Consider the following 21,186-nt stretch of genomic DNA (forward strand, 5'->3'; position numbering starts at 1 on the left):
AAATTTTTTTTTTTTTTTGAGATGGAGTTTCGCTCTTGTTGCCCAGGCTGGAGTGCAATGGTGCAATCTTGGCTCACTGCAACTTAGCCTCCCTGTTTCAAGTGATTGTCCTGCCTCAGCCTCCCAAGTAGCTGGGTTGCAGGTGCCCACCACCATGCCTGGCTAACTTTTTGTATTTTTAATAGAGACAGGGTTTTGTCATGTTGGCCAGACTGGTCTCAAACTCCTGACTTCAGGTGATCCACCCGCCTCAGCCTCCCAAAGTGCTGGGATTACAGATGTGAGCCACTGCGCCCAGCCTTTGATTTCTAAATCCGTAGAATGGTATTAGAATGTGAACCTCATGAGTTAAATTAGTATGTGACAAATGTACTTATAGCACTATGCAAATTATATTTATTGGTGTCAGCAGCCACCTTATACCTTCTTTTCTGTGGTCTTTCCTATGGGTCCAGAGCTTTTATTAATTTATATGTGATACTAAATTTTCATGGAGTGGTTTGCCTTTATCCAATTTGTATTGTTTTTTTTCCTGCAGAAAATATTGGTTCTCTTACTTTTCCTCTGTGCTGGTATTGATGTGATTTAGAAAAAGATTTTTTTATTTTTTTTGAGAGGAGTCTTGCTCTGTCGCCCAGGCTGGAGCGCAGTGGTGCCATCTTGGCTCACTGTAAGCTCCGCCTCCTGTGTTCACACCATTCTCCTGCCTCAGCCTCTCCGAGTAGCTGGGACTACAGGCGCCCGCCACCACACCCGGCTAATTTTTTGTATTTTTAGTAGAGACGGGGTTTCACCGTGTTAGCCAGGATGGTCTCCATCTCCCGACCTTGTGATCCGCCTGCCTCGGCCTCCCAAAGTGTTGGGATTACAGGCCTGAGCCACTGTGCCCAGCCTAATTTTTTGTATTTTTAGTAGAGACGGGGTTTCACCTTGTTAGCCAGGATGGTCTTGATCTCCTGACCTTGTGATCTGCCCACCTCAGCTTCCCAAAGTGCTGGGATTATAGGCTTAGAAAAATTTTTTATATTGTCGATTGCATTCTTGAATTGTTGCATATATTCCCAAATGAATGTTCCAGAACTCTTATGATTTAAAATAAACAGATGGCTTTATAATAGGATCAGAGAGCTATGAGAGGAGGTTTTTATGAAGATAATTGGGACAGTTTCTCATTCATCAATAAATGTCCTCTGTTTAAGACCTGAGGTCCAAAAACTGGGAAGAGCACAAGTAAACCTAAAGAAGGGAGGTAGCAACAAAGTGGAAATTCTGCAGCTTTTTACTTTTTTTTTTTTTGAGATGGAGTCTCACTCTGTCGCCTGGGCTGGAGTGCAGTGGCGCCATCTCGGCTCACTGAAGCCTCTGCCCCCTGGGTTCAAGCAATTCTCCTGCCTCAGCCTCCCGAGTAGCTGGGATTACGTGCGCCTGCCACCGTGCCTGGCTAATTTTTGTATTTTTAGTAGAGATGGGGTTTCACCATCTTGGCCAGGCCAGTCTTGAACTCCTGACCTCATGATCCACCCACCTCAGCCTCCCAAAGTGCTGGGATTACAGGCATGAGTCACTGTGCCCGGCCTAGCTTTTTACTGTTAAACCGATAAATTGTATTTCTTCACATATGCCGTGCTTTTTCTTATCTTGGAGAACTTTTTAGATACCGTTCTATCTGGAACATATAAATCTTTCATTGATGCTCCAAGGCCACATTAAATGATCATAAGTCACTTCATTACTTCCCAGTACTTACTTGTTAATGCATTCATCGAACCATATCATAATTGTTTCTTTACTTGTCTGTACCTGCTACAGAATATTATGTTGCCTCTGTGAACAAAGGTTTATGTCCTGTGTGCCCAGCATGTACGCATGTGAGAAGAATAGCCAATCACTAAATAATTTGTTGAATGGCTACATGGTTTCTTATCATTATTGCCTTGACTGCGTAATGGGAAGACATCTGTCTAAAGAGACAGAATTGATTGTTTTCTGAAACTTAACATCTTGTAATTTCTTTTTTTTGTTGTATTTTTGGAGACAGGGTCTTGCTCTGTCACCCAGGTTGGAATGCAGTGGTGCAATTTTGATCTTGGCTTGCTGCAACCTCTGCCTCCTGGGTTTAAGCTATACTTGTGCCTCAGCCTCCCGAGTAGCTGGGATTACAGGCGCATGCCACCATGCCTGGCTAATTTTTGTATTTTTGGTAGAGATGGGGTTTCACCATATTGGCCAGGCTGGTCTTGAACGCCTGACCTCAAGCGATTCGCCTGCCTCAGCCTCCCAAAGTGCTGGGATTACAGGTGTGAGCCACAGTGCCCAACTACGTTTTGTAATTTCTCTTGGATCATTTGTCTTGTGATTGCACCTTTATGGTCTTTCTCATCGTCCAAATTGCCAAGCCTTGTCACCATATAGTCTTGGAATTTTTTTTTATTTTTATTTTTTGAGACTGCGTTGCCCAGGCTGGGGTACAGTGGTGCAGTCATGGTTCGCTACAGCCTCAACCTCCTGGGCTCAGGCTGAGGAGGGAGGATGCCTTGAGCCCAGGAATTGAGGCTTCAATGAACCATAATTGCGCCACTGCCTCCAGCCTGGGTGATAGAGTGAGACCCTGTCTCTAAAAAAAATAAAAAAATAAAAAAATAAAGAGTTGTATATATTATTGGGGTAAAAACTTATTTTGTGAAATTAATAGAGTTGATTGCTCACAGGCAGCAACTAAACAATCAAATGCATCATCTGATGTTGAAGTTGAAGAAAAGGAAACTAGTGTTTCAAAGGAAGATACCGACCATGAAGAAAAAGCCAGCAATGAGGTATGTTCTATTTCTCCTAACATTTTAAACCCATTTTGTTTCAAGGAAGAATTAATGAAATGAGTTGGCCATGATTAATTAGTAAGTAAATTTTTTTAAAGTACTTGAAAAGTGAATTAGAAAATATTTAAGGCTTATTTCCTTGTGTAAATATTAAATACAGTATTGTTAAACAATTTATGCATCTTTAAGATGCATACATGTTATTATTTGAAGTTATTTTTATATATAAAACATGAAGTCCAACTATAGGGTGCAGTAGTGTTAAGGATTTTTTTTAAAGAGAAGTGTTGTGGGATGGATGTACTGGAAAAAGCATTAGACTAAATTTTTTGAAACCTAGGTTGATGTCCAACTGTATATGATCTGTGTGTAAAGATCACTCATTTAGCCCTTCCAGGCCTAATGAAATGGTTGTTAGATGATCTTCAAAGTCCCAGCCACCCTTTAAAATTCACAATTCAAATTTATCCACCCCTAAAATTCAGAATTCTAGTGTAGAAAAAGTAGTTTTATAAATTTAAATAGATAGACTTCCTGGTGTACTAGCAAGCCTGACTTACATTTGATCTGACAGTGGAAATGCATTTTTCTCACTTTGTAATGTTGAGACATAATGTTTATAATTTCAGAACTCTACAGAACAAAACAAATTTCCCCAATGCTTTCAGTTAAACGTGCTTGTAACTTTTAGTTTAAGAAGGTTTCTTTCATTCCTGGAATAATTTATTCTGTATTCAATTTTCTTTTTTCTTTTTTAGGATGTGACTAAAGCAGTCGACATAACTACTCCAAAAGCTGCCAGAAGAGGGAGAAAGAGAAAGGTAATTTCAGTGACTTACCAATCACAGGGATCTGAAAAGAATTTTTATTTTAGTTGGGTTGAGGAAGAGTAGATATAATGAAACTTTAAATTTCAGCTTTTATTCTAAACCCTTTAATTTTTTATGGGTTATGTTTTACTTGGCAAAACTATCTGTGTTTCTTTCTTAGTGATATAGCACCCTTAAAATAACTTGAGTGGTAAAGGAAATAAAATGCACTAGTTTTCATTCATTTTAATGACTGTGCTTCAGTTTTCTCTAAAATGGGTAGAAATACATACTCCAAGGTTGTGGAGGATTAAATGATATAACATACGTAAAATGTTTATGCTAAATCCTGATACCTAAACACTAGTAAGTGCTATATAAGTGTTGTCCATTATGTTATTGTTATTGTTACTTCACAACATTGTTGTGAGAAATGAGTGTGAGTGACAGTGCAAGGTTAGGTACATAGTAGGCTTTTAATTAATATGAAATTTTCCTTCCATATACGAAGTTTTGTTCACACCCTTTTCCGACATATTTATGTCTCAAATTTTTATTATATACCAAAGATGCAAAGAAAACCAAAAGTTCAGTATCTCATGAGGAGGTAAACTATGAAAATAAATAATTACAGTGGCTTATTTGTTGTGCAGTATGGGTTGGAGGTGGTGTGATAACAAGATTTTAAAATACAGGCAAAATTTTGTCAGGCAGATGAAGGAGCAGGGAAGGACACATGAAGCCATTTGAATAGCATCTACAGGTACATAGAGGAAATTCCGTTTCAAGCATCTTGAGTATTGTACTTCATTATTAACACACCATAAAGTTTGAGGGAAATGGGTACCAAAAAAACCCGATGTTGTCCTAAAGACCTTGGAACTTACAGAAGTGATGGGAAATGATTGAATTATTTTAAATTTTAGATACCTCCTTTAAAAAATTTTTTTTAAGAGATGGGGTCTCATGCGGTCACATAGGCTAGAGTAGTGCACTGGTGCAATCATGCCTCACTGCAACCTCAAACTTGTGGGTTCAAGGGATTTTCCCATCTTACCCTCCCTAATAGCTGGGACTGTAGAAGTGCGCCACCACACCTGGCTAATTTTTTTTTTTTTTTTTTTTTTGAGACGTCTTGCTCTGTCATCCAGGTTGGAGTGAAGTGGTGCGATCTTGGCTCACTGCAACCTCCACCTCCTGAGTTCAAACAATTCTGCTTCCTTGGCCTCCCAAGTAGCTGGGATTACAGGCATGCACCACCATGCCAAGCTAATTTTTGTATCTTTGTGTTGTTTTTGTTTTGTTTTTTGAGACGGATTCTCACACTGTTGTGCCAGCTGAAGTGCAGTGGCGCCATCTTGGCTCACTGCAACCTTCACCTCCCAGGTTCACGTGATTCTCCTGCCTCAGCCTCCCGATTAGCTGGGATTACGGGTGCACACAACCATGCACGCCTAAATTTTTTGTATTTTTAGTAGAGATGAGGTTTTACCATGTTGGCCAGGCTGGTCATGAACTCCTGGCCTCAAGTGAGCCACCACGCCTGGCTAATTTTTGTATTTTTAGTAGAGTTGGGGTTTCACCATGTCGGCCAGGCTTATCTCGAGCTCCTGACCTCAGTTGATCTGCCCATCTCAGCCTCCTGAAGCTCTGGGATTACAGGTGTGAGCCACCGGGCCTGGTCAGTTTTTTTTTTTTTTTGGTAGACATGGGGTTTTGCTGTGTTGCCTAGGCTGATCTCAAACTCCCAGCCTCTGGTGATCCTCCCAAAGCACTAGGATTACAGATGTGAGCCTCTGTGCACAACTTGATGCCTCTTTTTCTTTTTTTGAGATGGAGTCTCGCTCTGTCGCCCAGGCTGGAGTGCAGTGGCGCAATCTCGGCTCATTGCAAGCTCCGCCTCCCGGGTTCACGCCATCCTCCTGCCTCAGCCTCTCCGAGTAGCTGGGACTACAGGCGCCCGCCACCACGCCCGGCTAATTTTTTGTATTTTTTTAGTAGAGATGGGGTTCACCGTGGTCTCGATCTCCTGACCTCGTGATCCGCCCGCCTCAGCCTCCCAAAATGCTGGGATTACAAGCGTGGGCCACTGCGCCTGGCCTTTTTTTTCTTTTCTTTTTTTTTTTAAATATAAATTTGGTTTTTTTCTTTTTTTTTGGATACAGAGTTTCATTCTGTCACTCAGACTGGAGTGCAATGGCATGATCTTAGCTCACTGCAATCTCCACCTCCCGGGTTGAAGCGATTCTCCTGCCTCACTCAGGCTCCTGAGTAGCTGGGATTACAGACATGCACCACCACGCCTGGCTAATTTTTGTATTTTTGGTGGAGATGGGGTTTCACCATGGTGGCCAGGCTGGTCTCAAACTCCTGGCCTCAAGTGATCCGCTCACCTCTGCCTCCCAAAGTGCTGGGATTACAGGCATCTGCCACCGTACCCAGCTAATTTTTTGTATATTTAGTAAAGACAGGGTTTCACTATGTTGGTCAGTTTTGAACTCCTGACCTTGTGATCCACCTTCCTTGGCCTCCCAAAGAATGTGTCATTTTTTTAAAGCAGTGTGAACGATGGGGATTGGATTGGGGCAGTGAGACCAGTTCACTGTAAAATTCATTCAGAATTTTAGTACTAATTTTACTGGACTTGGCATGGATTTGAGTAGTCAGTAAAGAAGACAAGGTCTTTGTTTCCATTGAACTTACATTTTTTTTGAGACAAAAAATAAATATTTAAAATAAGAGGGTTTAAATGGGGAGTTGAGTTGGCAACAGACTAGGCTACAAAAGGCCTTTCTAAGGAGTTGGCATGAGACTGGAAGGACAAGGATCTTATACCAGATTTTTTAAGTGGTGTAGAGGAGAGATGGGATTTAAGAGCACTTTAAGAGGTGAAGTTGATGGTTGATGAGAAGTGGATGGTAAAGGGGGCAGGGGAGGGACCCAGAATCTAAGGTGGCTCCAAGATCTTTACTTGAATAACTAGTTATTGGGAGTGCAGAGGATGTTGGTTTGGAATCACAGGCATGAGTAAGGGGAAGGTGAAGCACCTGTGGGAATTGGAGTGAAGATATATATATATTGTTCGGGCACCAAAGAGGGAGAAGATGTAAGTTACAGATGCAGTCTCTGGCATGAAGATAGGGTAATAGATGAGGTCAGAGGAGAACTGTTTATTGACAGGATGCAGAAACCAGAATCGTGAAGGAATATAATGGAGAGGGAGGAAGGTTGCTCTGTGAAATTATGGCTGAGAATGACCTGTCAAGAGAAAATCTAAGAGGATATCAGGCTAAACAAGGGAAGGGAGAATGTCCAGAATGAAGAAGTGGTCAGTAATGTCCTGATTTAGAGAGGGTCCGGGTAAGATACTTGCCAAATAGGCTGCTCTAGGATACTTTCAGGTGAACTCCATTTAGTTGAATGGTAAGGACAGAAACTAGATTAAGGGGTTAGAGAATAAATGTTTAATGGTAAAGTTACACTGTGCTTTTTAAATCTTTGAAGGAAAGGAGAATGTGGAAACATAATAGGGATTTTCATGGCTAAGGGAAAGTATTAAAATGACAAAAGACAGTAAATGCCTTAACACTTTTTCTCTGCAAAATTAGGAAAGATCAAAGATGTGGAGTCAGTATAAATTACCTTATGTAAATATGTGTTGGATGAGAGAATGGAGGGGACATTTGAAGGAACTGACTTAACAAGGAGGAGATGGATGTTTCAGTCTCTTAACACTGAAGGGGAGGGATGGAGGAGGCTCCGAAAATTTCTTGGGACACTAGGAAATAAGGGAATTCCTTTCTTACAGCCCTTACTACCTTCTGCCTCATCCACATCAAAGCAAGACTTTGAATGTGGTACAAGTCGGGAAGAATAGATTGAGTGTTTATGCAGCTATTGATGGGAGGAGGAGGCCTGATCAGATAGGGTAAAGTGACTTTGAGATCTCAACTGAGATTGCATAAAATGAATGCATGTTTGTACATTTTTTTTCCAGCAGGCCTCAGCAGCTGGGAATAATAGAACAGAGAAGGTAGAATTGTATAGTAACCTCTCTCTTGAGGATTTGTGGGACAGATATAGCAAAACAAGGATGTGGAGGACTTATGAATGCGTTTGAATAGTAATCCCATGAGGTTTTTGTGTGTGAGGTGGCGTGTTTTTAGTTAAGATCAAGGAAGCTGGTAGAGCTAGCAAGGGGTAAAAAATGAAAAGAAAATGAGGGTTAGATGTCAGAGCAAGTAAAATATGGAAGAAATAAATCTGTAGTCAGTAGTTTAAAATATTAGCATTTAAGATGTTTAAATATTTAAGCATATCCTAAGAGTGGGAAAAAAGTTTTAAATATATATTTCATATAGCTTCATTGGTCCTTTCTTTAGATAAAATATTTCTTATTCTTTGATTTTATTTTCATGAGGAATGGTTCTGACTTGCATGATTTTGCTGTAATAGTCATGAACACACGTGCATGGTAGGGCTGATCTCTTAGTATTAGTGTTAATATCGTTTTAATTATTATTGATGAACTTGTTACACTTATTGGTACCTCCTTAACAACCATCTCTTTTTCCTATAATTCTTTTCTTTTTTTTTTTTTTTTTTTTGAGACGGAGTCTTGCTCTGTTGCCCAGGCTGGACAGTGTGGTAGCAGGATGTCAGCTCACTGCAATCTCTGCCTCCTGGGTTCAAGTGATTCTCCTGCCTTAGCCTCTTGAGTAGCTGGGATTACAGGTGCCTGACTTATTTTTGTATTTTTAATAGAGATGGGGTTTCATCATGTTGGCCAGGCTGGTCTCGAACTCCTGCCCTCGTGATCTGCTAGCCCCAGCCTCCCAAAGCGCTGAGTGGGATTACAGGCATGGGCCACTGCACCCAACCCTACCTACAATTCTTATTCAGTGTTTTATTTCCAAAAGCAGAAAGTGTAAGTGGAGACAGTCTTCTTTGCACCAAAGAATTGATCAGTTATAACTGAATTTTAGACAAATTATGCCCTCTTAACTCCTCAGTAGGAAAAGAGCGCTCAGTCTTGAGTTCTTAAGCTTTGTTACCTGGGGGCTTTATAAAAACACAGAATCCTGGTTCCCTGACTCAGAGCTATTGATCAGGATTGGGGCAGGGCAACTTTGTGAGTTCTTAAAATTCTAGAAATAAAACCTGAGCTAATAATGTTCAGGGAGGAATTTTCAGTGTTCTCTGAGAACAACTCAAGGGTTACCTTAGATGAGTTTTAATAATACTTTTAATATGCTTCATTATGTTTCAATTATTAAAAGAAATGTTTAAAAAACTAATAAAGAAATGGATACATTCATAGAAGTGGAATTGCCATATAAAGGTTTTTTTTTTTGTTTTGTTTTTTTTGAGATAGTCTTGCTCTGTCGCCCAGGCTGGAATGCAGTGGCATGAATTTTGGTTTACTGCAACCTCTGCCACCTGAGTTCCAGCAATTCTCCTGCCTCAGTCTCCTATGTAGCTGGGATTACAGGTGTGCACCACAAGCCTGGCTAATTTTTTGTGTTTTTAGTAGAGAAAGGGTTTCATCATGTTGGCCAGGCTGGTCTCGAACTTCTAACCTCAAGTGATCCACTCACCTTGGCCTCCCAAAATGCTGGGATTACAGGCGTGAGCCACTGTGTCCAGCCCTATATAGAGATTTGCACATTCTATATTGCCAATACTCATTCATAATTATGTGCTTTTATAAAGTATCAGTTTATTGATACCAGCTTATTGATCATTGATAGTCAATGTATGAATGATTCTCCACATGCTTACATCACTGGGCATTATGTTTACAAATCATTGATGAAAAGGCAATTTTTAATTTTTTTAATCACTGAGATTGGATTATGCCTGTTTTTGAATGCCTTCTTGTTTTTATCTTTAGCGATACAGTTAATGCTGAATTCTAAATAGTTGGGGGAGATGGGGAAGGAGCCAATCTTCTCGTTTGGTCTTTCTCTTTCCTCCTTTTGCAGTTATGATCAGTACCAACTGCTGCCTCATGTTTACATTTTGTTTCCAATTTGTGTTCTTAACCTTTGTTCCATGCTAATGCTTAAATCAGTAATACTGATTCTCATTTGGGGCCATTTTCTCCAGGAGAGTCATACCAGCAATTATCAAAGGGCATTAGAGTTTGCAAATGGTCAGGGGATTCCTTACTCTGTTGTAGTAAATCCCTTCTTACGGGAAATAAGAATAACTCCCAAAGGAGAACTGTTAGGTAACAGTCTCAGTTTAGAAATAAAATGTGTCTATATGAACGAAGAATCAGAAATAGCATTGTGTTAGTTGCAGTGTAATCACATACTTTGTTCTCCATACTGCATCAAGAATATTAGCTTTATTTTTACAAATGACTTCATTTCTAAGAAGTTTTTTTTTTTTTTTAAGAATTGTTCACTAGAGTTATAAACTAAATTGTTCACTAGAGTTATAAACTAAGTTTGAAGATGTTACTCTTGAGTTGATTGTTGAAAAATAACAAAGATCATATAGAGGTTATATCTATGCTTGAACTCACGTTACCATAGACTGGCATATTTTTGCCATCGAATTAAACTTTGAGTGCCTACTATTTGCTAAATAAGTTAATTAAATTTTTGTAATTCAGGCAGAAAAACAAGTAGAAACTGAGGAGGCAGGAGTAGTGACAACAGCAACAGCATCTGTTAATCTAAAAGTGAGTCCTAAAAGAGGACGACCTGCAGGTAGGATTACTGATGTTTAAATATCTGTTTGGCTTGTGATTAATATTCCAGTCCATTTAAAGTGTTGCTGCCTCAAATATTTTGGAATGAAGCAAATAGGCAATTGGTTATGTGTAACATACAGATTTCAAAGGAGATAAACATGATTTGTGCTCTGTTTCAAAGTATTTAAATTTGAAATAAACTTCGCTTTGTCTCTGTTATGTTTTCCCTAAATAGTGGTAAGGCTGTGGTGAGGTTAAAATTATCATGAATACTGAGTTTATTTTACCTTTCACTTAAGAGTCATAAGATTTCAAAATGGAGTTATAATCAGAGAATGAGAAATAGCATTTGATTAAAGTCATTAATATTTTAAATTTTTGCGTTCTTTGTTGATAGGGATTTTGATTTTTACAGTTCGCAGCTCTCTTCAGCATTGCCTCTTAAAACTTTTTTCTTAATTTGGCAAATTGGAAATATTTTGGAAAGATCTTCGTAAAACAAAACCAAAATTGAGTGAATTTTTTTTCTACTTTTTAATAGGATTCTTACTGAAAATGGGGGGTAAGAAGAGTAATACCCAGAAAAGAAAAAAGATTTTTATTTACATATTTTGAAGTTTAATATTGCAGTGGATAAAATTAATAGTGCTAGGGAAACTCAGTGAATTTTGATAGGAACTTCCAAAGATATGTAACTGCATAAGTAATATGTATATGAATATTAAATATAAGTGCTGTTTCCTATTCTAAAGTTGAAGTTTGTGACATTACTGTTAAAACGATAGTGAAAAATGTTTTAAGCCCTCTCAGTCATATTAAGGACAAATTGAGGATTACTCTGTTTACCTCTTCATAAATTTTTTGTTGTTGCTTATTTTAACCCTGGTGGGGGAGGTATTATTTTTTAAATTTAGCAATAATTGTATCTGGAGTAAGCTACTAATATTCTTAAATAGTATGTATCATTTCTAATATTTATATCTGAGATTTGTATCTTAAATAGAAACTGGTAGTTACTGATTTTTTTTCCATGTGTATATTAGCTACAGAAGTCAAGATTCCAAAACCAAGAGGCAGACCCAAAATGGTAAAACAGCCCTGTCCTTCAGAGAGTGACATGTGAGTTTATTTTTAATGTATAATTAGTTATACAATAAATGAGACATTTGACTTTAAACAAGCACATATCTCTGTGTTTTTATCAGTTTTCTCTTACAGGATGTTTGTTATTATTTTGATATTTCTTAAAATTACAGGAAAAACTGGAAAAATTTTGTAAAGTAAAAATTGGTAGGAATGGCTATCATTTCATTAATTAAGACTTGGGTATATCAATTTATATAGATACTTAGATAATACAACATAAAATATAGAGAAATTGGGCAAGATGGTATGTTTCAGGAATTTTAGAATATATTTGAAGTAATGTCACAAATTTTTTTTTTTTTTTTTTTTTTTTAAGATGGGGTTTCACTCTGTTGCCCAGGCTGGAGTGCAGTGGTGCAGTCGCACCCTGTAACCTCAAACTCCTGGGCTCAAGGAGCCTCTTCCCACTTTAGCCTCCCAAGTAGCGGGGATCACAGGTGTGTGCCACCACACCTGGCTAACTTTTTTTGATGAGACTGGTCTCATCTTTCCCAGGCTGGTCTCAAACTCCTGGGCTCAAACGATTCTCCCACTTCATCCTTCCATAGTGCTGGGATTATAGGCGTGAGCCACTGTGCCTAGCCTACAAATCTTTTTTTTATCTCCTCCAGAATAGGTGCTTTATTTAAAAATAGGGCTAAAATAATTTTTGTATGTAAACTTAATTTTCAAAGCAATTCAGAATAACTATTCAGTTATCCAGGAAATTGTGAATGTTTTTTGGTTTTTTGCATTTTTCCCTTGCTGCCTTTTCTACTTGGATCCTTTTTACTTTGGCTTTTTGGGGGAATCTTTGCCAGGAGCAATAGAGTATATTTAGACAAAGGGGGAGAAAAACTTTTTATGGCTATTGTGTTTGAAGATTTGAAAGGCTTAAGTGGGGTATGTCTATTAAGCATAGATTTACATTGTTTTGAATGAACTGATTATAGAACATTCTAATTGTAGAACACTATTAGAGAATCGGTATGTTTCAACCAAAATATGTTTAAACAGTTTTACTGCCAGTCTGTATTTACTTTCAAAAATAGTGGCACATAACAATATATTATATACTTGAAAATTACTAACAGAGTAGACTTTAAGGGTTCTCACCACAAAATAAAAATATGTATGTGAGCTGGTATGTTAAATAGCTTGATTTAGCCATTCCACAATGTATACACACATCAAAACATTGTGTTGCACACCATAAACACATAGAATTTTTACCTGTCAATTTTTAAAAACAGTGGCAGAAAAATACAACATTAATTATTATAGTGAAATTAAGAAATTGGATACTTAACAGGTGAGTTTGCAGTCATTATTCCCTAGGAAATCTGAAATTCTGCTGGGAAAATACTGTGAGATCATCTCCTCTGTTTTGGATATAATTAGTGTTCCCTGGTTAGGTCCCAGTTTTCCCCCGGAGTATGCTTCCCACTCCGTTTGTCTCTACTTTTTCAGTATCATCCTTTGTTGCATCTGAAAAGGTCATTGGAAAATACTGTCCTCCTTATCAGCTGAGCAGCTTTCTTAGCTGCCTTCGGACCATAGTGATCTGAGGGCCCAGTGTTCCTTTTTAGGAACTTATCCTTATCTCACTTACTTTCTCTTGATGGAGTCTGGTGTCACTTTTGGTAATGTAATACTTTTGTATGTGTGTTTAATTTTGGTCAGCTTCCTATGCAATTATTGGTAAGCTTTTCTCAGACGTGCTCATCTTTTTGTATTTAATAACAGACACTTTCAGTTTATAGGTTTTTCTGAGAAACCATCCCTCAGGAATCATTTGTCCATCTGAAGGATTAATGAAGTCCAATTTTAATTCTTAAGGATTGCAGCTATACCCTTTATTGGGTCTTTGACCCAGGCTGTCACCCAATTTGAAAGTCCTAGATCCTTACTTGAAAATAGGCTAATCTTTTTTGAGCATGTCTCCTTCTTGAACACTATCAAATTTATCTTGATAGTCATTTCACACTACCAGTATTCTATTTTGAAACCTCTCCACCCAAAGCCACAAGTTCATTGAATATATTTTCTTATTTCTGCTGCGGTCCAACAGTTTTACCCATTGTATAATAATGTATTAGGGTTTCCAGTCCCCCAGCCCTGAAGCAAATGACTACATGTTTTAGGTTTTTGGTCCTGGTGTCAGTTTTTCTATTAGTGAGCTTTTTCCTGAGGCAATGGACAACCCTAAAATAGCAGTAGCCTTTACAACATTTATTTCTTATTCATGCTGTACGTAGGCTGAGTGTGAGCTGTAACTACTCTTGGCTGTGTATCTGGGCACACTGTCAGTGGAGTGCAGAACTAAACTGTATAAGCTCTTTTTAAAGTTCTGCTTTTCACCATTAGAACACCATGTATCTCTTAGCGTCTACTTCTTTGCCACGGGTACTGATGTGACACGACAATAAAATAGAGCCCAGAAGAGCTAAAAACCAACTCATAATCCTCAGAAATGTTTGTTAAAGCCCACTGAAGTACTTAGGGTTGTGTTTGCTTTAGTCTTTGCTTATATTAACGGATTAAGGAATTTACAAATACAACTTTGCTAATATCCCTTGATCTACTAAAAAGGGAAATTGTCACAAGTCTGTATTTCATGGAAGAACCACTGGGAAAAGACTCATTGGTGGCAAGCAGTGATAGTCACGTTTATGCAAATTGTTTTCGCACAAAGATTATTTCACACTTTGAAATAATCTTTTTTATGACCTTAGGATAAATTTTTAAAATAAATCCTTAAAGTCACTTTTTAAAGACCAGCTGCATGGTATCCCACTGTATGTTTTATAATTCTTAAGATCTATCCTTTGTATGGATAGACGATTTTAAAAACATTGTCATCTATTCTTTTGTACATAATGCAAATATATTGGTTAGGATACATTGTTGAAGCAGATTTGCTGGGTCAAATAGTATTTGTATTTTTAATAACTATTTCCTTCCATACAGGTGTAACATTTTGGGAGAAGTAGTTGGCCAGTATTGTTTAAGAGACACAGAAATGCCTTTTTAAATGGGACTCTAGTCCCATATTTAGGAAACTGATTATCAAAATACTTACATCAGTGGAAATCCTGAAGAAAGCAAAGAGTTTCACTTGCATGCTTTTACTTTCATTTATTAAAAGTAAAGGATGGTTTTAATCCCAGAGAGGCTAAAGTTAAAAGGATGAAAACCATAGGACCATTAGAAAATAAGCATACCCAATGATAATTATGTAATAAAAAGTTTCTACAGGGGCAGAAACTTCTCTTCCAGCTTAATAGTTCTTAAGTGGTCAGGGAATCACTTGTCTGGAAAGAGGTTAATGGATTTGGAATTGAGATTTTGGGCTTGTTATTTGACCTTTTGCATCATCATTTTCTCGTTTGTCAAATGGAAGAGGTTGCACTGAATGATATGAAGTCTCTTCGAGCTCTCAAATTCATTGATTTAATTGAATAATTTGAGAAAATCTCAATGAAATTCTTTGGACAGTTAAAGGGTTAGTTTTTAAACAGCTTATTCCAGCTTCAAGTGAAATATTTATTTATAAAGGAATTGCTTTAGAAGAATATATATCAACCATAAAAGTAATTACGTGGTTAGTATTTGCATTATTTGATTCTTTTAGAGCCTATTTCTGTAGTACCAACTTGAATAAATATGCAGCAGTAATTAGGATTATTGAGCAGTTTAGGTAGTTTCTATGTTTTAGTGGTGTCTATGAAATTCAGTGGTGATGGGGATACTTAGGTGCTAGTCAGCACAGCACTGTCTGAAAACATGCTTAATTGGCTATATATTTATCATATGCTTAAGTTGGGATCTTTTTACCCTGCAAAGAATATTTCTTTGAGTTCTAAAATGACTGTGTTTGATTTCATTTCCGCAATTCCATTTGTCCCAGTGTCTACTTTTTAAACATAATTTATTCTTACAAATATGTAGAATTTAAGTTCCATAAGAGCCAGGGATCTGCCCATCTTATATCTTCTAATTTATACCAAAAGGATGTTCTGTGACAGAATTCCTTTTATGATTGGATAATGAAGACACTCTTTTACTTTAGGTTGTTTTAGATTTGCCTTTAAATTAAAAATTATAGCTTACGGATATCTAAAATACTATTCACTTGACTGGGAGAATATAGTTGAATGACAAATATACATTATTATGTTCTCTAAAATAGCATTACTGAAGAGGACAAAAGTAAGAAAAAGGGGCAAGAGGAAAAACAACCTAAAAAACAGCCTAAGAAGGATGAAGAGGGCCAGAAGGAAGAAGATAAGCCAAGAAAAGAGCCAGACAAAAAAGAGGGGAAGAAAGAAGTTGAATCAAAAAGGAAAAATTTAGCTAAAACGGGGGTTACATCAACCTCTGATTCTGAAGAAGAAGGAGATGATCAAGAAGGTGAAAAGGTATAAAGTTTACATATATAAAATGGCTGTTCTATTCTTAGTTTATATATATATATATTTTTCCCTTTTTTTTTTTTTTTTGAGATGGAGTCTCGCTGTGTTGCTTAGGCTGGAGTGCAGTGGCACAATCTTGGCTCGCTGCAACCTCTGCCTCCTGGATTCAAGTAATTCGCCATCCTTAGCCTCCTGAGTAGCTGGAAGTACAGGCATGTGCCACCACTACCGGCTAATTTTTGTATTTTTAGTGGAGACAAGGTTTTGCAGTCTTGGCTAGGCTGGTCTTGAACTCCTGATCTCAGGTGAACCTCCCACCTTGGCCTCCCAAAGTGCGGGGATTACAGGCACCACACCTGGCCATTTATCTATTTCTTAATCTTCCTAGTTTAAGAGCTTTTAATATTTTGGAGGAAGTCTATAAATACCAGTGGCAGTTAAAATGAATTTGTTTACCTTTTTGAATAGACTTGAATTAGCTGTGTTACAAAGCATATTGAAAATGTCCCTTTATTGTCCTCTCTAAATTTATCTTACTATTTTACAATTATGATCTGGAAATTAAGTAAACAGTACCTTTCCAATAACTCCATCTGTCTAGAAAAGGTAGATGAAATGAAATAGGCTGTGGCCGGTGAAGACAAATGTTAAAAGAGGTGGATTTATATAGAGATTTTTGTTATTTACCCCCAAGAAATTCTTAACACTCTTCAGGCCTATTGTACATTTTATCAGTGGTATGTAACTTTATTTGGACGCCATAGCTGTTGGGAATCTCATTAAAGCTGTGTATCCTTTTGTGTAGAAAAATAAAATTTTGTGTATAGCCTTAGAGATTTACAGATCCAGGTCATGCAGATGTTTTGTTTACTTTCATCTGATTTTTGGCTCATTTCTTAATCTTTTAGAAACCAAACATTTTAAATTGGATAGGTCATTAGTGTGCTTGTCAGTACTCAAGTCAAATCACTCTGTAGAGAGGCAAACAGACTGACATACTACATTTTATCCAAAGGACATCACTCCTATAGCAGGACATAAAACAGGATGATTATTTCACGGTCATTAATCAAAGTTAAACTTGCAGAGATAGGTGTAATTCAAAGACTATTTATAGGTTGCTAATTTGAGTATTCATCCCTTTTTTAAAAACTAGCTGCTGCTTCTCCCCCAAGATCGTAATTCCATAAGCGCTAGTCACTGACTTTATAGTTAACTAAAACCATCCTAATTCTCAAAACAGAAGAGAAAAGGTGGGAGGAACTTTCAGACTGCTCACAGAAGGAATATGCTGAAAGGCCAACATGAGAAAGAAGCAGCAGATCGAAAACGCAAGCAAGAGGAACAAATGGAAACTGAGCAGTAAGTATTTTTTTTTTTCTAAATTTTGAGTTCTTTTTAAAGGCTAGCATGGAATTTTTAAATAATAGACTTTCATTTTCCAGACTTTATGAAGCCTTTTGAAGAAGTGACTTTTCCCATGTGTTAGAAAAATCTTCAATATATGATGATGATTTCAGGCTTCATTCTTTTCTGAGAGGATGAAATTGACTGAGGCAGGCACTCTGTTAATTATTTTTGAATTTAAACGAAGTGCAGATAGGATGTAATTGATACTGGCTTTGCAAGAAGTGTACTCATCCTCTACCATTTGTTTGTATAATACATATAGAGGGGCGATAATATACTGGTGGACAAAGAATGCAGGAAATACCCTTATTCATCACACCACCAAGCAGGCCTCACCCTAAAGACCAGCAAAAGTAACAAAAGCACATTTGGAAACCCAGGAAGCCAGTAAAAGTAAATCTAAAGGCTGACAGGGTGTACGTTATTATATATGTGCAATATAAATCAAATTCAAAGCTGTTTTCTCTTAAATTTTGATACTTAGAGACAGTACTTGCCATGGGGAATTTCTTTCCCCTTATTATATAATTTTATTACTAGAAGGAAAAGTAATAGCAATGATAATAATGAACAGACTTCGTGTCTTTATTACATTTGCTTTCCTAGTTACCTTTAGACTCACTTCTGAGTTCTTTCTCTGACATGCTTTTCTTTCCTCGTGAAGCGTCTTACATTCTGACTAAATTTTTGTTGTTGTTGTTTTAGTGAGATGATTTTTAAAACATGCTCTAGGTCAATAAGACAAAGTTAATAATGAGCAGTGAAACGATTCTTGAATAATTTTGTACTTTTTTTCTTATATATCTGTAAGCCAAAGTCTTTCTTGACAAGTACAGCGTTTTACTCTGCTTTCTTAGTTTGGAGGATATACAAGTAGTTTTAGCTCCTTGAGGGAGTAATTTAAATAACTTATCTAAAGCTCAAAAATATATTCCCTCTAATCTGTTAGACTTTAAGCACTTCTGTAAATATTTAAGTTATTCTTTGTCACCTATCATTTTCTATTCTATCTTTTCACTGAAAAGCTGTTGGACTGTTTGTTGCTTTTGACTTTATTGTGTTCCCAAAATTAAGATATAAAATTAGTTGTTACTAGTATATGTAGCCCAACCCTTCTTTAGTATCTTGAAGTTATCTTTATGTATTTCAGTTTCTTTTAAATGTCCTCCAATGTAACTTTCTCAAATTCTAATATTTGTGTTTTCTTTCCTTCTCCTGTTATTACAAAACTTTGTACTTGGACAGTTTTGCTCTGTAAAGCATTTCAGATGCAGCTTGTGTGAAATGCATTATGCAAAATAAAGTTTATTGTATTGTATTCCCAGCCAAACAACATGTAATCTACAGTAATAAAAAATATATCTCATTTTGGGCTCAAAGCATTAATCCAGTTACTGAAAAGAGAATACAAGTGGAGCAAACAAGAGATGAAGATCTTGAGACAGACTCATTGGACTGAATTTCCCCCTTCCCCCCATTGATGGAAGAATGTTCCAGATTCTAAATTGAGGACTTCATTATTAATGGCATTACTGTGTTATGATTGTTAACAAATTTCCTGTAAGGTACACACTACATACTAAGGTCGGCCATCATTCCTGTTTTTTTTTTTTTTAACCAAGCTTAAAATGAAGCTTTGTGTTTGAAAGTAATAACAAGCTCAGACAAAGATGGTGGTTGTACATTATTCATTTAGAAAATATAAAAATTCATTTTGTTTTGAAGCTAGTTATTAAACTGGAATAGCAGTTATATCCCTGAGAATGGGGCCCTTCTCTTGACATTCCTTTGTTGTTTAATTCTTTAGAATCTTAATAAATGTTTTTTTAATCCTGAGAGATTAAACAGTAGTAGACTTGTTAAGAATGAAACTGTAACCAAAATTTTAAAATAAAGTTTTTTTTTAAAAAAAAAACCTGATTTTTAGATATTTTTTGTTCTTGTCTATTTGAATTGGTTCATAATATGGCCTGAACTCTAAGCCAAGGTACTAGAAATTAAGATTTCAATTTTAAGTGGTTATTTTTGTGATTGACAATAAAATGGTACCTTTTGTGAAATGTTAGTGAACGTTACTGGACGTCATTCAAGTTTGATAAATTGGCCAAAATTAAAAAAAAAAGATATCTTAAGTCTATTTAACCTTAAAGCTAACTTCAAAACTCATTAATCTACTTGTTGCATACACAACGATTAAATTGGTCTATTTTAACATGCAGCTTTAAAAAAGAACTGATGTAGAATCCATTAAATATTTATAGGTATCATCTTCCCATTGTGGCCTATTTGTCCAGTGACCCTGAAATTGGTCTTCTAGCAACACACTATTTATGATGTCACTGAAAAGTTAGATGAGATTTAATTTAGCATGTTAATTAGAGTTTTGCTTATATTTATGCTATGGAACTGCACCATTCTAAGAGCTATAGTCAATTCCTTTGCAGTCTAGGCTATTGACTTATTTTAAGGAAAACATTTTTAGCTTTTACATAGGGATTGTGGGCATTTAGTCACAAAGTTCCAATGTTTTAAAATATTTTTGTTAACATTTGATAGGCAGAATAAAGATGAAGGAAAGAAGCCAGAAGTTAAGAAAGTGGAGAAGAAGCGAGGTTAGTTATTTCACTTTCTAAGATACATAAAATTATACATGGAAAGGCAGACATAACTTTTCATGTATTGGTTTTGGAATAATTTTATACTCATATCCTACAAATATACTTTTTCAAATCCCTAATGGGCTTTATATAAATTGCATTGTATTTTAAGCATAATCAAGTGAACTTGCTTGTTTGTTTAATGCTCATTAATTATTTGATGGTGTCAAATTTTAGTACACTTGCTGAAAGCTGGATGCTTTCCCATTTCAGACAAATCCCTTGGTTAAACATAAGGAAAAGCAGGTGTTTGGGGACTGGAGAGCAGAGGAGTTATCGTATGCAGACTATTTATTTTAGAAAAAACGCAGCCAAGTGGTGGTTTTGTGCTTTTACACTGCATGTTGCTTTTCTCATCCAGACACTAAAAATGGCAATAAGTACTTATTCTTAGTTAAGCTATTGTGCATATCTTTGAGCTTCTTAGTAAAGATTACTAAGAACATTTTTTTTAAGTCCACTAATTCATTATACTTAGCCTGTATACAGAAATACTGGTTTTGGAAAAACTGTTCACTGTTTTTCACATATTTTAATTTGTAGAAACATCAATGGATTCTCGACTTCAAAGGATACATGCTGAGATTAAAAATTCACTCAAAATTGATAATCTTGTAAGTGTTTAACTTCATTTAATACTACAGTAGTGCATTTATAGCTTCATCTTTTATTTTCTCACATGATCTTATGAGTATGTAAATTTAACATAAGGGATAATTAGTGGTCATTTTGCACTACCTTTTTTTTTTTTTTTGAAACGATCTTTAGAAACAAGTGTTAAGATAATTAACAGCTATGAAATTACTGTTTTGTCATGAAGGATGTGAACAGATGCATTGAGGCCTTGGATGAACTTGCTTCACTTCAGGTCACAATGCAACAAGCTCAGAAACACACAGAGATGATTACTACACTGAAAAAAGTAAGTGGTTTCAAGTCATGTAGATTCTTTGAATTTTGTCATTCCTTCATTTAAAAATTGTTTTAAAAAATCAGTTAGGAAAACAATTATGACGAATGTATATTGTTTTCTCAGATACGGCGATTCAAAGTTAGTCAGGTTATCATGGAAAAGTCTACAATGTTGTATAACAAGTTTAAGAACATGTTTTTGGTTGGTGAAGGAGATTCCGTGATCACACAAGTGCTGAATAAATCTCTTGCTGAACAAAGACAGCATGAGGAAGCGAATAAAACCAAAGATCAAGGGAAGAAAGGGCCAAACAAAAAGCTAGAGAAGGAACAAACAGG

At 36.5% G+C, this 21,186-nt stretch overlaps 1 protein-coding gene across 6 annotated transcripts in view; it reads left to right on the forward strand.

Annotated features, from left to right (window-relative positions):
- PSIP1 (PC4 and SRSF1 interacting protein 1) overlaps positions 1-21,186 on the forward strand; it is a 48,128-nt gene that overhangs the window by 21,866 nt on the left and 5,076 nt on the right. For 2 of the 6 annotated variants that reach the window (XM_032139705.2, XM_032139704.2), the window contains exons 5-14: positions 2,709-2,813; positions 3,575-3,637; positions 10,248-10,344; positions 11,372-11,447; positions 15,646-15,874; positions 17,112-17,230; positions 19,835-19,890; positions 20,479-20,549; positions 20,756-20,857; positions 20,972-21,185. In XM_032139705.2, coding sequence (XP_031995596.1) covers positions 2,709-2,813; positions 3,575-3,637; positions 10,248-10,344; positions 11,372-11,447; positions 15,646-15,874; positions 17,112-17,230; positions 19,835-19,890; positions 20,479-20,549; positions 20,756-20,857; positions 20,972-21,185 — 1,132 coding nt within the window. Of the gene's footprint in view, positions 1-2,708; positions 2,814-3,574; positions 3,638-10,247; positions 10,345-11,371; positions 11,448-15,645; positions 15,875-17,111; positions 17,231-17,313; positions 19,195-19,834; positions 19,891-20,478; positions 20,550-20,755; positions 20,858-20,971; position 21,186 lie in introns of those variants that run through there. The other 4 variants (XM_032139707.2, XM_032139706.2, XM_058431723.1 and 1 more) reach the window with 4 other exon arrangements.

Source organism: Hylobates moloch, unplaced genomic scaffold (assembly GCF_009828535.3).
Source record: "Hylobates moloch isolate HMO894 unplaced genomic scaffold, HMol_V3 SCAFFOLD_19, whole genome shotgun sequence".
Lineage (NCBI taxonomy): Eukaryota > Metazoa > Chordata > Mammalia > Primates > Hylobatidae > Hylobates > Hylobates moloch.